Genomic DNA, 17096 nt, shown 5'->3' on the forward strand with positions numbered 1-17096 from the left:
TTAAATCCATTTAAATTAGATTAGATTAAATTACATTAATTTAAATTGAATTAAAAACGTATCTATTTATTGTCTCAATATAGTATATCTGGAATTCAGATTATAATACTAATACTAATACTAATACTAATAATACTACTAATAATAATGAAAATAATGAAACCATACTAAATAAGTGTCAACAAAAGGGCAAACATCAATAAAAAACAAAAACAGTATGACTCAATATATGTGAAAAGAGCTGTATTTTCCTAAATATTCTAAGTTTGACCTTGAGCCACACTGCCATCTCGTGTTCAACATGTGAAGTTACACAACAGAGACCAATCATGACACGACGGTACAGCACGGCAACATTTACATAATTATGCTGACTAGTAATTATAAACTGTTTAAATGATAATAGGTATAGCTGAGAAAATTATATATTCGCTTGTGCCTTGATTCAAACACGTTATTGTCTCCAGTAATATAAATAAAGTGGCAGTTTCATTCATTCTCCCGTTAGACCTACTACGCATGCGCCGACCGGGGGGCGGGGTTCGTTTAGAGCAATCGAATGTTTTGTTTTCTGGACTGGCTGAAAATGACGAGCTAACACACACTGATACGACACTACCTAGAAACTCGTCTCAGGTAAATAAAATATATATTTTTGTATTAATCATCAGGACATTCGTTATGAATGGTTATTATTTCAAGGATTCGAACAGCCTGCATCACTGTCTTGACCATCAATTCCTGACTAGATCAACCAGCTCTCCACCAGCCGTCCACCACCGATACATTACACCTTGATGTTAGCTAGCCAGCTAACGTTAGCCAGTCTGTTCTGCACTAGGAGTAACGTTAAGAGTGCTGCACATAGAAAACTATCCACCGTCTAACGTTAGTCGGAATCTGACCCAATGAGTTTGCAGGCGAGCTGTAGTATGCACTTTACCTTTTACCATCATGTAACCTAGCCTTGGCCAGTGAATCACTCGCCAACCGTTGGTGGTTAGCATCATTTGGAAAATCATTTGGTTAGTTAAATCGTCAGTGGCATTGCAGTACCGTTATGTGGGTCTGCACCGTCCTGTGAAGCTGGCTACATCTATTTAGGGAAAAAAACATTAGGCTTTTCTCGCCCTTGATCATGCCATAGTCATAGGAATATAGTCAGGCAACTGTGGCTCTGACCCTTGCACTCCTTACCATTGGGTAATTTTGTGACGTAGGATGTAACAAAGCTGTAAAGTGCCAGTAAATTGTGCAATAGTATTTCATAAAAAGTACAAGTTAAAGGATAAAGTAAGTTGAAATATACCATAGAACAGAGCTGTAAAGTGCACATGTGCGATAGACACATGTTCAGCACTAGGATAGCAACAGGCTATTGTTTTTGAATCTGTTGTTGTTTTTGCGGACAAACCTCCATCTCTTCCCTAATGGAAGCAAGCAGTTAGCTGGATAAGAGGGATCCATTCTGCAGGAGTGCTTAAGGTGGAAAACTGTAATCATTCAAGTCTGAGTGATGAGGTCTCACACAGCAAGTTCAGTTGTCAGTAGTCCAGTAGCAGCTATCAATGATTAATTAACTTTATTTTAAGGAATTTACTGTCTCGTCTGATGTACTCCTCTGTGAGTGGCTGACTGGATGTAAATCTATCGGCAGTGACCTTGTCTCAGCGTACAAGAAGAGGACGAGGAAGTCATGGGGAACACGAGCAGCGAGAGAGCTGCGATGGGCCAGGGGGAGAAGGCTCACCGCCGGGACAGCCGAGGCACCAAGGAGGGAGAGAGGCCAAAAATCCTGATGGACAGCCCCGAGGATGCAGATATCTTTCATGGTGAAGACATGAAAGTAAGTTATAGCGCCGTTAAGGGGAATTCAGATAATCTGTCAGTTGGTGCCCATAGACTTCTTGGAATCCATCGTACATGAGCTAAATGAATGGAGGAGGAACAGTTAATTGTGGTATTTTATGGCTGTAGGCTCCTTTAGAGAAAGAGGAGTTCCTTGCGTGGCAGCAGGACTTGGAATCAGATGACAAGGGGCCAGCTTTAGACCGGCCGACGGTGTTTCGCTGGACTGGAGATGGCAAGGAGGTCTACCTGTCTGGATCCTTCAACAACTGGGCCAACAAGATCCCCCTTATCAGAAGGTAAGAGAGTAGCCTGACCATCTGGGATAGTATTTTTTTATTTTTTTCTAGATATGTTTATTGACTTTTTGCTTTGCACTGTACAGAACATACAAGTGCATGTTACAAGCAAAAATGTATATGTAAACATAAATAGGACAACATAAAATAAGAATGAAACAAAATTGAATGACATGAAAACCAAAACTTAACAAAACCCAGCTGAGCATGTGTATATATATATATGATACCACTTTGGTACAGGTACAGTTACCAATCATAATTGTAGGAGTCACATATGGAAAATTAGTACAACATCAGTTAAGGTTGCATCTTATCAACTTATCCTTAATATAAATGTTCTGGGATGGGTACAGTATATGTGTAAGGGATGTACAGGTATAGTTTTGTCTTTTGTTTTTCATCACCTATACCTTATAGTGTGTGGAAAAGGTTTCTGTATTGGCACTTTTAACTGATAAACTGTGTGTTACCATTCCTCATACCATTCCTCCAAGTTATGAAAGCCTTTTGCCGCAATAACTTTCAGGTGAACAAATTTTACTGACTAAAATTCAAAATGTCACAGTATCCCTTCAAGTTTCTGGGAGTAAGAATGCTGATCTAGATCCAGTTTAACCTGTCCGGCTGTTATGAGCAGGATGGTCAAAAAAATGTGGTGACTAGTCCAAAATCAGCTCACGCCCATTAGAGGCCAGATACATACCACCTGTAAGTTTGAACACTTGGGTCATAACTGTGTGCTTAATGCTCTCTCTTCTCCTCCCTCAAAGTCAGAACAACTTTGTGGCCATCGTTGAGCTACCTGAAGGCGAGCATCAGTACAAGTTTTATGTGGATGGCCAGTGGACCCATGACCCCACTGAGGTCAGCAGACATTCATGATCACCTCAAAGGATTACACACTTTTTGTTAAATAAGCTCTTTGATCAACTCACCATCATGCAGCCAGAAGAACTGTTACAGTTGTGAATACAGTGTTATGAAGCCCTTTTCAAACTAGATCAGTTTTACTGGGGAAGGTCCTGTATTTGTTATTATTACCATCTACATCTGTAAATTTAATCCAGCACAGATCTGCCATGGCTGAAATATTTGGAAAGCAAAAAAAAAAAAAAAAATCCAGATCAAATTTATTTTATTTTAGTTAGTAGTTTATTTGATAGAGACAGTGCAGTCAACATAATTATACTTCACAACTGAAATATAGAAGATGTGTTCACATGGAGTTTGTAGCTACTGCTACTTTCCAAACCTAGTCCCTAGTCGGGCTTTTAAATAGATTACAACTAGGTTATCTAAAATGTCTTGTATAGGCAAATAAAAAGTACAGAAATAAAAAAAATTGCCTACATTATTCATCATCACAATCGCACAATATATGTATATATATGTACACACATAATATCACATGACCTACCTACCTACCTTCTGACAATAGTAATCAAGTTTGAACTGACATCTTCATAACGTGATAATGCATAATGTTTTGGGGGAGCAGCAGATTGTCCAGTCAGCATGTGCTTAAGTCCAAGTGTAGATCATGATGTTTTAATCCTGGCTACGAACAGGATTTTGAGGGAAATCGGAGATCCTTTATCCTGTACGAATGGTCCTCTGGATTAAGGGAATATGGTAGCACTTTTGAAATGATATTGAACTATCATATGTTCCAAAAAGTGTTAGCATGCTTAGAGGTGACACATAATGTTGTGAAATAAATACTGGAGACACCAAGGTGAATGTGTTACCACTCTTCTTTTTGTACAGTGGTGAGTTGTTCAAGGGGCTTGTTTTGCTTCTGTCCTGTTGTGCTTATTTGTAATGTTGAGTTTTAGTTTGACTCAATTTGAATCTCATGGTTCCTCACAGCCAGTTATCACCAACCAGCTCGGCACGGTCAACAATATCATCCAGGTGAAGAAAACAGACTTTGAGGTGTTTGATGCTCTCATGGTGGACTCACAGAAATGCTCCGACATGTCAGGTGAGCGCTCACCACCCCTTCTTATGTCTGCTTTGTTAACATTCAGTTGTACACACAGTAGAATAGAGTACAGGGTTCCTACAGAGGTCTGGAAAGGCTGGAAAAGTATAATAAAACAACTTGAAAAAAGAATAAGAAAGGAGCGCTTCTTGGATCTGAGGTAGTAGAGGACAGCAAAAAACTGGTGCTCTGTGGTTGGCGGGTACAACAATACCCCAAAAATACTAGGGATATTCCTTGCCAGTCACGTAAGATACATATGAGGAAGTAAAGACATGAATTCCTTAAAGAAAAACCACAGCACTCTGTCTGCAGGTACGAAAATGTAAAAAGCCTTTATTATATTGGCTACATAATATAAACAGCTACCAAAAAAGTATAAAACACAAAAGTATAAGGTACTTAAACCAAATTTGATCATTTCCAGGTCTTGACATGTTTGGGATTTACACAAAAGTCTGTAAAGTATGGAAACGTTTTGTTGTTCAGACCCCATACACATAATAATATTTGTAGGGGAAAATAAAATCCTCAGCTACAGATGTGGCCACATTGTCCAGCTATCAGCAAACATCATATTAAATACCAATACCAACCACAAAATAATTTTGAAATGGAAAATGTGTATGAACCCTGTATACAGAGTACAGGATTCCTACACTGATCTGAAATGTATGGAAAAGTTTGAAAAATTAATCTGGAAAAAAAACAGAAAAAGATACAAAAAGTCAGCTGAAAATAAGACTATAGTGTATTGGAAAGCTGTCCTTGAGGTGTGAGCTAAACAGACCGCAGCAGCACATTAACTCAGTTTTCAAGTCATGCTCTCCCCTTGCTGGCTACATATTAATACTTTAACTACTCTCCTCTCTTCCTCTGTCAGACCTCTCCAGCTCCCCTCCTGGGCCGTACCATCAGGACGCCTATGTTCCCAAACAGGAAGAAAAGTTTAAGTCTCCACCCATCCTCCCGCCTCACCTGCTGCAGGTCATCCTCAACAAAGACACCGGAATTTCTGTAAGTATCCCAGGCTGCAATTTTGTTTTCTCTTTTTTGAAAAAACATTTCAGCCATTGTAGACACACAACTCCCATTCATTCCCATAGTAGATTTTCTTGTTAATGTTGTTTAACCTCCCTGCCTATTCTTTCTGGCTATTTTGTGCTGTCATTTTCACATCCTTGAAATATACAAGTGCCACTTTATCTTCTTATACTTTCCCTTCACCCACTTCAATTATCTTCAGCTATAGAGCAATATGGTCTAGTTGACATTTTCATATGGCCATATAGTCATAATTTCCCAGTAAATATCAGCATACATCATATTAAACACAATAAAAAAGGTCAAATCGGAAATTTAAGGCCTGGAAAAAGTGTGACATTTTGAAATGGAAAGTCAAAGTTCTTTTGTTGTCTACTTCTTCAAAGGTTAATTGTCTTTTTTTTTTTTCGTCAGTGTGACCCTGCATTACTCCCAGAGCCCAACCACGTCATGCTCAACCACCTCTATGCTCTCTCCATTAAGGTAAGGTCACAAGTAGACTGAATCGAACCAGTAAAGTGTTGTTAAAGACAGTCCTTGACATTTTTTGTCTGCCACTTTTCAGCACCAGGTGCTTCTTGCAATGTGGGAAAAGTGTATCTGTATCGTCACATCAGTCATCCTAAAAATGACTAGCTTTGTTAGCCGTTTTAATAGAAACTGGATGCTGCTGCTGCTACTAGCAGGCTTGCATGTAGGTTGCAGGGCAAAGTCTATCTGTGGAATGCCAGCAATGATAACAAGCTGCTAATAGGGTAGCTGAAGGATAACAACACTTTTTTCCCACATTGTGACAAGACACAAACAAACTAAAATTCAAAATGTCAAGATTGGAGGTTGGAATAAACGGGGGGAAAAGGAAAAACATAAAACAAAACACGCAAGCAGAGTACACACTTGTCCCCTGCTCCTAGGTTCCCATCTAAACCGCACACAGTGTTTTCCGTAAGTGTTGGCAGCTTGTCAAACAGCCAGTTGCTGACTGATTTCCAGCTGGCTACTTTTTTAATAGTCATTTTTGTTTTTAATGTGGGTGATACTCCTGAAAGCCATATTGATGTTAGGAGCTTTGTAATTGTGATCAAACAAACCTATCAAAACCAAATTGCAGCTTTACACGTTTAGAGATACTCGATTGATGTAAAATTAACCCCGGGATACAAACGTAGAATTATCATTATCACTAAAAATGTCACTAAAACAGACCAAGTCGAGATTAATGCACAAGATAAAAGAGGTGCCAAAACGCCCTGCCGCCATCTCGCCTTGCCTCTCTAGAGACAGTCAGGTTAACTATGATGAGAATGTAGAAGAGACTTCTAGCAGCTTCGGTGGCTGGAGGGTTGATCCAACTGCAACTCAACATGGTCCACAAAATCATTAATGACAAGGCACCAAAGTACCTGAGGAACTATTTCCAGAGGGCCGGACAAGTTCATGAATATCACATTGCTGTCCGGCGCCTGCCCAGCTTTAAGACAAATACCTGTAAATGTTCTTCCAGGTTCTCTGCAGCTGTAAAGTGGAATAAACAACCTCTCCATTAAAGAATTAGCTAATCCTGCTCACTTTAGGGAAAAATTCAAGTCCTGGCTAATGGACGATATAGAAGTGTAATATTGACCTATACAATCAGATCAAACTACATTTTTCTATAGTTTCATAGTTTCATTCCCTAAGTTAATTGTGATGTAAATTATCTCCATGGTGATTTTATGTGCATTTCATTGGTCGCCATTGTCTTTTTAGTATCAAGGTCCATTCTGCTGACATCTTGCCACTGTCTGAAACATCAAGGACCACAATCAAAATAAGACTGTGACTTTATTGTGTCTCCCCATGACAGTGTGTAATGTGATTTTTAATACTGATTTTCTACGAAATTAAACAAAACTAAGCTGTGGTAGTGCAGGAGAAGGGAAGTTTGCTCCTGTAGCTTCTCATCCAACCAGTCAGTTTCCTGTTGTGAAAACAAATGTGAATTTCTATTTTATAATATTTTAGCTTATCTTGATGGCTGGCAGGCAGGCTGACTTTTAAATATTTTGCTGTCTCCACTGTCAACAGATGTTTAACTGATACAAATGATAACTTTGTTACACTGACAGGCTGGTTAGTGTGCATCTTACTGAGTGAGTCTCATAATTGTTTGTGAATTGTGAATTGTTTTTAAGTATAATATTTCCTCCATGCTCTCTTTCTCTACCGCAGGATGGGGTGATGGTGCTCAGTGCAACACACCGCTACAAGAAGAAGTATGTCACCACCTTACTCTATAAGCCCATTTGACTGAAGACCCCTATCTTGTTAATTCTACCCCAGTGTATTACTGCACACTGAGTGTACAAACTATTAGGTCCACCTGCTCTCTCCATTAAGTAGAAAGACCAGGTGAATCCGGGCCATTTCCCTTATGGATTTTACCTATTAAATCCACATTCTGCCATGAAGAAGAACAAGTAGCAACTTTCAGAAATAGTGTTTACAAACTGCTTTACAGTAATACATAGAAGCCAAAAGATACATTAAAACTGGATTATGTAAAAATAAAGCAGGCACGTACAATTTAACTAACATGCAGTAGCTGAAGACAAATCATTTAAAAGCCTGTTTGTAAAAATGGGTTTTAAGAGGTTATTTAAATGTAACACTAATTTTTCCAACCTAAGCTCTTCAGACACGGCCTTTCAAAGCAGTTCAAGTTTCAAGTTTCCCTGCATGAGGATTTTAGGTTGAGCTTCGAGTTCGAGTCGTAAGGGGCTAAAAGGTCTGAGATGATATTTTGTACACTCATTGTATATGCAGTTATTATGTACATCTGTTTAGGATGATAAACGTCTCTCAGTCACTCTAATCCTCCTTAATCTGCCTTTCTTATTTGTTCACCAACTGCCCTCTGTAGTTTTCAAAACAACAGCTTTGCTCAGTAGGCATAGAGAGGCGATAATAACAAGGCAGAACACTATTACATGTCTGTTTTCAAAACAGATGGAAATGTGATGTGGAGGTTTGGGGTTGTTGGGGAAATCTGTAAGTGTTCAGAGAATACAGAGGCTTGTGAGATACTTGTGTTTGGACATGAAATCTCTGGTTGAGAAGACAGGACGGGTACAAACAAGATGTGGATGTGTCGAAATGTGATGTCATGATTGGTCAGAGAAGGAAAAAAATGCACTGCAACAAGTTCTCCACTGCTGTTTCTTTTGTCTATTTATCTCTAATTTGATGAGTTTAGTTTATTTAGTAATGCTCACACAGCGCACAGTAGAGAATTTTTGTTTCATTTGTATAGTTGTTTGAATTCGTGTAGTATCACGTTATATAACTTTGGTTAATGTTAGGTCAAACAGCTCCCTTTATGTAGTCGAGGGCAGTGTTGAGGTCAAGACCATTCCAGGCAAGACTGAGACGAGACCAAGACGTGTCTTAGCTGATAGAGTTAGGATGAAGACCAGATGAGACCAAAACCATAATAAGTTGAGTCTTTTCAGAGAACTGAATTTGGTCTAAACTTTACAATTGCGATATTAATTTTGTACTTTAATGACATACATTTAGTTTTAATTCGCAGTGTATACATAGTGAGGCCTGAACACTCATCGCAGCACAACACATGAAGTGTCAGAGGAATAGCGCTTTGCTCATTGACTGTCAGTCAATTTAGCATTCTTCAAATTATTGATCCACTATTGCTGTAGTGGTAGAATGATTTTCCTTCTTTTATGCAGTGTAATTCTGTAAAAGTAATGCAGAACATTAGAGTAACACCAGATAGCTGATGATGTACCTTGCTGGCATAGTAAACATGACAGCATGGGTTTGTGCCATGCAAAGTTGCCAACCTATAGTAGCTATGCCTATTCCTACAGAGACAAATCTCAGACCATTTCATTCAATTGGTTGTTCAGCTAAAAAATAATAAAAAGAACATGGGCATTTCAAGATATTCAAGACATGAACAAGAGAACGAGACAAATTAGGTCAAAGACCAAGACAAGTCCATGTCTCTTTGTCTCAAGGAGGGTCACAAGGCCAAGACTGAGCTCAAGAACTACAACACTGATCAAGGGACCAGCACAGGAACATGTGACAGACTGGTACTGTTACTGAAGATTTTTGTTATGATAAAGATGTGTTTGTCTATATTGTTAAAGGTCTGTGTATATTTCACATGAAGTCTGGAGGATTGGAATATGCTCTGAGTTAAAGATACTATGTGTAGCAGTCTGAAACATCAATATGTCATTGTCAAAATTAATTATGGTACCTTGATATAATTACCATAAACAAATGAGACCATGGTCAAGATGATTGGTAGCCTCTCTCTCATGCCAGTGGTATTGATAATGCTAGTGTTTCCCACAAACCCCATTGATTTCTGTTACATAGAGGATGTTGCTACTTGTACCTCTCTCTGGTATTGCTCTGCGTGTTTGTTTTCTCTTAAGGATAAACATGTTGGAAGTTATTTTTCCATAGGTGTTTCATTTGATCCACCATCTACCATTGTGAGAAACTCTGAAAGTTTTAGCTTTGTTTGCACTTGAAGAACAGCACCCTCTTCCTGTTTTGTGCCGTAAATCGATCTCCCCTTGTGTAATAGTAAAGTAATCCATCAGATTTCCTGCCAAATCCGACCCGGTGGCTCACAGTGTAAATTGCAGTGTAGAGGCTGCCAATCTTCTTGGTGATGATCTCAATTGTTTATGGTAATTATACTAATGTCTCGAAATTAATGTGGTAATGATTTATTGATGTTAAAATGCTACACGTAGAACCTTTTAAAGAAATTGCAATCATTGAAATCTTTGTTATTGTAACCCTTTGAACCATGCTGGTGTGTACACTTTTTTCCATTTTGTGAGAGATTTCTATTAAAGATTAAGTTATGAATTCATATGCAGTTTGTTGTTTTGTTTTTGATAATTTGGGTCTGCTATACTGGATTTAAATACAGCAGTACGTAAGTGCAATTATATTTTCCCTGCTTCCAATATGCACTGTTATTGTTTCTTTGTCTTCAGGCCTTTTTATAATAACAATCCAGTGGCAACCTGTGTAGCACACATTGCTCCTTTTGATTCGCTGTCATCTTGCGGCCCCTCTGCAGTGATTTTGATGGCAATTTGTCCCCGCCTGTGAAGGCTAGCAAACTGCAGAGCCTGGCCTGTGAACCATAGTCAGAGTGAATAACAGAGGGAAATACACAAAATACTCTCTGTGACATCAGTTTTACCGACAAAAGAAACAAGCTATTTCCATTATAAACTCACTAGTGTTCTGCTGCTAGCTGGATGGCTAGCTTTGCTGCTGTTGTTTGTTGTAGGAGGATTTTGAAACGGGTAACACACAGCGCACAGGAAGGAGAAGGAGCCGGCCAAAAATCACTGGAGCCAATGAGAGGATTATCCAAGTGGCCAACATCCGCTATGATAGACTACTGAAAAACCAATTTTTGGCAAATGGGGGAATTCAGGCATGTACACACAATGGGTAAAAGAGCCGGACTGATAATGTAAAATATATCCTATTTATTTATTATTAATGTTGCACTCCCAAAAAAATTAAAACAAAAACTCTTTGCCTCTCTTGGCCAACCCCTTACACTGCCTTCTATACCTGCCACTGTCTTTGTCATCCACACAACACCCACACATATGCAAATAAGATTATCATGTAAATGTGCTCAAGCTAAAAATGGTATCACACAGTAAGATGAAAATGGATACTTTGCCACAAAAATCATACTGTAATGTTTCCATTATCTCTAAAGGTAACATCAGTATCAGTGTTCATAAATGCATAAATGCGCTGAGTTTATCATGAAGTTAAATGCAGTTCATAGGTTCGGAGGATAACACTTGACTGAACTGAAGATACTATATTGATGAATTAGGACGAGGGGGAAAGGGGTTGGGATGTGCTATGGGAGCGCATTGAACCTTTGCCACCTCATTGTTTTTCCTCTGATATAATCCAACTTTACAGAAAGTAACCTTGATCTATCTGGGACTTGGCCTGGAGAAAAAGATAGTGGAAAATAGAGAGGGTGGACATTTTACATTTAGACATTTAGCTGATACTCTTGCAGTGTAGTGTGACAGTGATATAGTAGAATAAGCAGAGAAGTGCTAGAAAAAAAGGGAGGGAATTTCTTTGATGAGAACAAGTTATAACGAGTAGCGGAGGAAGAGGCGGAGAAGGGAAGGAGGAGACTTGTGACAGCAAACAAAACTGGCAGCATGTTAAACTGTAGGAGTTTACACACTTTGTGTTTGATCATCTGAGAACTAGAAAATAAAGGTTCAGGTGATTAATCTCAATGAGGAGCAACCGGTTTCCATTAGTGGTAAATTACTGACTACATTCCAGTACCGCCCCCCTCCTGAAACACAGGTAATCAATTAAAGGAGGCTGTCGGAGTCAAACATTTTGGCACAGATGTTATGTCTCCAAATTGCATTTCTTTAGACTGCACTCATGTTGGATAGCACAGAACTCACTGAATGTACTGAATACTGAATAATGTAATAAAGAGCACTTAAAATGACAAAACTGCAGGGCTGGTTAGTTTCATCTGGGCAACTCTGGGCAACTCTGTTCTCCTCCTATTAGAATGAAAGCAAGCATATCTGGAAAAAATAATTAACGGGAGTAAAGGCAAGGATCCAGTTTGGCCAGTAGTTTGATTCATTCTTTATTAAAAACCTATTGCTAAATCTGAGTTAGCAAGGTGTACGTACAAACTTTGTCATCATACATGACAGATATTTTCCATCTAAAGGATCTATGTGACTGTTTTGAATCCACAGATCAGCTGGAAAAATCTGAACCGTTTGATATTGGATGAAAGCCATTCTCAGCTGCTACTGTTCAGGTGCTTCTGAGCTCTCAACACACTGAACAGCACTGCCCTAAGAGTGGGATTTTCCATGCGCCTGTGCACATGGTGGGAAAATGTTACGCATGCATGGCAGTTTAAAGTATGTTTATCTCATGTTTACCTCTGTCTTTATGGACATTAGGTCACTGCGTATGTGAAAAGAGGGCCCCTAAACGGAGTATAACCTATTTTTGTCATCACCTTTGCTTTGTGACTATAGTGCTATTTTTAGCTCAATTTTTAGTCCAATAATGAAATGAAATGGTCCTGCTGTGAATAAGTACATACCACATACATACAGATACAGTCTGGAATGCATGCGTTAGTGATTTACAGTTTGATTCCATCATTGTGTATGTAGGATTATTGCAAATTTAGTGTTTTTTTGTAAAAGTGCTGTCAGGTGCACAACCAGTGACACTGCCATGAAGCTTGATGAGAAGTCTCTTTTCCCTCTATCCTTGGCACTACCACTACTACACATGTGAAAAGGCCAATAAGATAAATTTACATGATGTGTTGTGTGCAGTCAGCGAAAATCGGTCCGCCAATGTCTAGACAGAACATCAAATAAAATGCGACAAGGCTTACAGTTCAGAGTTCATATAGAGTGTGAGATTTTTTACTTGCTTTTACACATGCTGGTTTTTGCATGTGCGCACCTTAGAGTCCTTGCATTGTGTGTGTGTGTGTGTGTGTGTGTGTGTGTGCAAAGTGTGACCACGTGTAGCATGAACATCTGACAGGTCCCACGGTCTCACTCTTGTTATAAACAGGGAGTGAGAGAAGAGCTATACCACTCTGACTGACCGCCTGACTCACAACATGAACACTCTGCAGGCTGCGTTTCTCCTGGCTTTAGGCCTCTCCGTTGGTGAGTAGCAGCTTACAAATACTGCCGATCATGATTACATACATGACGATCGCAAACAGGTGTGTATTCTCATATTGTCACTGTCAGGTAAAAACCTCACTACTCCAATTTTGGTGATTTTCATGTTTTAACTTCAACTGAAAGGTTACATGCTCCTGTATGGGTTGAGAAAGTTATCTGACCCTTGGGTTTATGAAACCTTTTAAAAACAATTAGATAAACTCAAAAAATGCATGGTAGTCAAGCTAAAAACAAGGCTGTTTTTCTTAGTTCCTGAAAAGTTGACATTTTGTAGATACAAGGTTTTCACCCAACAACAGCGATATGTATAATATTCTAATGACCATGTATTCTCATATGTATAATATTCTAATGACCACACACAGAAAGATAAAGGATATGCACACGCACAAGTACACATATGAGGCAAACAAACGCACATTTGAAGAGCTGAAGAGTAAAAGAGATTTATGCAAACAGAAAAAAAACAAAAACAAAACCTGTTGTTATCAGACTTGCTCCTCTCACTGCTGGAGCTGACTGGACTGCTCTCACACATGGGGCCCACATGGCTTATACTGCACCAAGGGACAAACAAACAAAAAAGATATATGGGTTACTTAATACAAACGTTCAGTGAAGGACAAGAAGTTCCTTTGCTCTGAAACGTGATTAATGTCAACTCCAAGAGGTCGTGTATAAATATAGAGCAAGGCAATGTTACTTTATATGTCAGTGGAAACAAAATGGCTGTCTTCCACACCTTAGATAAGTCATGAATTTTTTATATTTCAGAGCTGAAGTGAAGGTCTTTGCTAGAAACACTGTCCGATGGCTCCTTGGAAAAAGTCCTTTTCATCGTCACACTCTGCACACAGAAAAATAAAAGGTGCAAACTGGAGAGTGATGCCATAGAAGAACCATTTCTGACCAAGGTTCTTTAAAGAACCATTTCTGCTCTCCTTTACTTAGACTCCTGCATTGTGTTTTTGTTTATCTGTCCTTGTATAGCCTCATTTGCAATTGCACAATATATACTATGGAGGGGTTTATGCCATTTATGCCATCAAATAACTAAGAATTAAGAACCTTTTAATACCCAAATAATGTATATGGTTCTTTGGGATATTAAAAAGTTCTTGCAAGGTTCTTTGTGGAACCAGAAATGTTTTTTCTATGGTATCACTCACTGCATGTATTCTCCTATGTATAATATTCTAATGACCATGTCTGCTCTTGGTGTTCCAGCCCAGTCTATGGACTACAAGGCGCTAAACCAGTTCAGAAATATGATCCTGTGTTTGATGCCTGATAGCTGGCCCTTCTTCGACTACGCTGACTACGGCTGCTACTGTGGAAAAGGAGGCTCTGGGACTGCTGTGGACGATCTGGACAGGTCAGGGGAAATACACACAACGCAGCTGCTTCAGTCTTTCTGCTCCACACTCACACTCTATATAAACATCTTTCCACGTTTTAAACCTGCTCATTTTTTGTTGATGACGCTGCATCACATTCGACTCTGCACCTCCTCATTCACCTGACTTGAGATAATGTGCTGCAGGTTTCAGAGGAAAGATTTATTTTGTGTTGAGTTTGTCTTGTCAAGTGGAGTCAAGCCCTTCATCACAGAGCATGGATCAAAGGGCTTTACAGAGAATCAGCAATCAATCACTCATAGGTGGAAAGCAACTAAGTACATTTACTCAAGTACTGTTCTTAAGTACAATTTTGAGGTACTGGCACTTTACTTGAGTATTTCCATTTTGTGAGATATGTGAGATATGTGAGATATGTGAGATATATATACTTTTCCTCCACTACATTTCAGAGGGAAATATTGTACTTTTTCCTCCACTACATTTATCTGATGGCTGGAGTTACTAGTTACTTTGCAGAATAAGGTTTTACATATAAAATATACGATAAGCTCATAAAATATGTTGCATTGTTAGAGTTTAAACTCCCCAACAGTATATGGAGCAGTTAGACCGACAATATTAAAATACTTCTTACAGGCTAATGCTTCAATAATTTAACACTCTGAAAGGGACCGTTCTTCAGAATGAGTACATTTTACTGCTAATACTTCTATACTTTTACGTAAACTTTAAGTAAACTTTTGAATGCAGAACTTTTACTTTTACTTTTACTTATGAAGTATTTTTCCATTATGTTATTGCTACTTTTACAGTAAAGGATTTGAGTTCTTTTGCCACCACTGCAATCACAGAACAAAATGATGTAATGCAGTATGCAATAAAATAAAACACAAGAAAACAAAACAAAGCACAAGACACAAAACAGCATGTTGAAAAGATATAACAAGCTTACCTATCCTACCTAGTCTACCTGGCTCCACCAACCTTAGACCCTCAGTGAAGACAAGGAAAAACTCCTAAGAAAATTTTTTTTGTTGTTGTTTTTCTTTTTTCTTGTTGACCTTTAGGTGCTGCCAGGTGCATGACCAGTGTTACTCAGACGCCATGCAGCACTCTGACTGCTGGCCCATCTTTGACAACCCTTACACCGAGCTCTACCACTACAGCTGTGACCAGGCCAACAGGAAGGTCACCTGCGAGAGTGAGTAGACCAAAGAGGGCTCGCCTCTCACTGCGCCTTATAAACTTAAACACTGCTCTTGTGCTCAAGCGTTCTTCTCACGTTCATGATATCTACAGTAACATACTTTTTTGATACCTCTCCTTTTCCCAACTCCTCTCCTTGCTCATCGCTAAACACATTGAATGTTCTATGTTTTTCATTCTCTTAAAGCCATTTTGATGTAAAGGCTTCTGCTTAAATGCTTGCAATTTCTTTCTTAGACAAATATAAATAGTGAAGTTGATCCTATGTATGAATTTCTTTCCAAAGCCTTTGCCTTTCCATCAAGGCAAAGGGTGGCTCCATTTGTGTTATTTCATAGTTTTGATGTCTTTACTATTATTCTAAAATGTGGAAAATAATAAAAAATAAAGAGAAATGTGGTGTGTCCAAACTTTTGACTGGTAGTGTATATTGAGAAGCCTCTCTCCCAGGGATAAAACGGAGAGGAAACACAACTCACATTACCTACTGTACTTTTTCATTTGTGAAACAGAATTTGCCAACTTTTTAAGAAGATATTTATCTTAGGAAATTATAAATTGTAGTAATAAGTATAAGAAATAAAATGAAACACAAATACTATTGTCAGAATATTTGTTTTTTATTTATAGAGGTGGCTGTTGTTGGCCTTTTGGTGTAATCACTGACTGGCGGTGATATTTTATTCAACCTTTGATTTACAATAACTTCCCTGCTCTCTCTCTCCCTCAGGCCAAAACGACCTTTGTGAGATGTTCATCTGTGAGTGTGACAGAAAGGCCTCCGAGTGTTTTGCCAGATCCCACTGGAACCCCGAGCACGAGCACCTGCCCAGCGACCGCTGCCAATAATACAGAACTCAGTGAACAACTGCTGCGAATTAAGAGTTTTGCTTCAAAATAAAACATCCATCTTTTTTTTCTTTTTTCTTTTTTCAAAAGTAACACCTCTTCATGTAAAAAGATTGTTGATATGAAAGTAAAACTCATTTAAAAAAACATTTAAGTTTTTTGTGATTTCCTTGAAGATCCTTGCCTTGACTTATAAATATTCATACACACCACTCAGATTGAGATTCAGTAAAAGCTTTATTGGCAGGAATCAAGTATTGAGTATTGCCAAAGCACATTACAATAGTATAGGATAAAATCAGGTATAATCTGTCACTCTCAATGGCATATACCATCATTTTTGGATTTACCTTTTAAGCATACAAGTGTAAGTGATTCCCTCCATCTGCTACATCTGTCTCTGTCTTGGGTTTGTATTTGCGTGGTTACCATGACAATAAACTCAACAAGTGTCTTTTATTAAGTCCCATACTGCTTACTGATACCCAGGTAAGAGAACTGAGATTTAATATCTTAACCCAAGTTACCAACAGAGGGCATGATGGTCTACGTTTTTGCTTCTTTTACTGGGTGTTGCTGTGATGTGTTTTCTCCGTCCCGTCTCTGCCCTTGAGCACCCCAAAGAAAATGCAAGATGAAGTGGGCAGAGAATATAAGCTCTACCATTTCATGCTCTTCGAATGACTATGTCAGGGTTGCTGTTATAGTTTTGCTTAAGAGAAGA

At 38.7% G+C, this 17096-nt stretch overlaps 2 protein-coding genes across 4 annotated transcripts; both read left to right on the plus strand.

Annotated features, from left to right (window-relative positions):
* The first annotated feature begins 563 nt into the window (after nt 1–563).
* Nucleotides 564–10052, plus strand: prkab1a (protein kinase, AMP-activated, beta 1 non-catalytic subunit, a). 2 transcript variants are annotated; one of them, XM_071911652.2, is made up of 8 exons: nt 564–636; nt 1658–1846; nt 1978–2147; nt 2921–3014; nt 4020–4134; nt 5018–5151; nt 5593–5661; nt 7390–10052. In XM_071911652.2, exons 2-8 carry the CDS (start codon nt 1697–1699, stop codon nt 7465–7467), a joined length of 810 nt encoding a protein of 269 aa, XP_071767753.1. In that variant the 5' UTR covers nt 564–636; nt 1658–1696; the 3' UTR covers nt 7468–10052. The 2 variants fall into 2 exon arrangements, with proteins under 2 accessions (XP_071767753.1, XP_078143898.1); XM_078287772.1 differs by having other exon boundaries at nt 606–636; nt 1593–1846.
* Nucleotides 10053–12886: 2834 nt separating this feature from the next.
* On the plus strand, nt 12887–16372 carry LOC139921432 (phospholipase A2-like). 2 transcript variants are annotated; one of them, XM_078287777.1, is made up of 5 exons: nt 12887–12931; nt 14072–14081; nt 14184–14331; nt 15385–15518; nt 16254–16372. In XM_078287777.1, the coding sequence occupies exons 1-5, from the start codon at nt 12887–12889 to the stop codon at nt 16370–16372; spliced, it is 456 nt and encodes a 151-aa protein (XP_078143903.1). The 2 variants fall into 2 exon arrangements, with proteins under 2 accessions (XP_078143903.1, XP_071767760.1); XM_071911659.1 differs by lacking the exon at nt 14072–14081 and having other exon boundaries at nt 12887–12935.
* Nucleotides 16373–17096: the final 724 nt, after the last annotated feature.

The sequence above is a fragment of the Centroberyx gerrardi genome, chromosome 2, assembly GCF_048128805.1.
Source record: "Centroberyx gerrardi isolate f3 chromosome 2, fCenGer3.hap1.cur.20231027, whole genome shotgun sequence".
Classification (NCBI taxonomy): Eukaryota; Metazoa; Chordata; class Actinopteri; order Beryciformes; family Berycidae; genus Centroberyx; species Centroberyx gerrardi.

Bases quoted from the DNA above. Each gene is read 5' to 3' on its own strand.
- prkab1a (XM_071911652.2), top strand. From the start codon at position 1,697: ATGGGGAACACGAGCAGCGAGAGAGCTGCGATGGGCCAGGGGGAGAAG. The intron at 4,135-5,017 runs GTGAGCGCTCAC...TTCCTCTGTCAG, and splicing joins GAAATGCTCCGACATGTCAG to ACCTCTCCAGCTCCCCTCCT. The intron at 5,662-7,389 runs GTAAGGTCACAA...TCTCTACCGCAG, and splicing joins TCTATGCTCTCTCCATTAAG to GATGGGGTGATGGTGCTCAG.
- LOC139921432 (XM_078287777.1), top strand. From the start codon at position 12,887: ATGAACACTCTGCAGGCTGCGTTTCTCCTGGCTTTAGGCCTCTCC. The intron at 14,332-15,384 runs GTCAGGGGAAAT...GTTGACCTTTAG, and splicing joins GCTGTGGACGATCTGGACAG to GTGCTGCCAGGTGCATGACC. The intron at 15,519-16,253 runs GTGAGTAGACCA...TCTCTCCCTCAG, and splicing joins CAGGAAGGTCACCTGCGAGA to GCCAAAACGACCTTTGTGAG.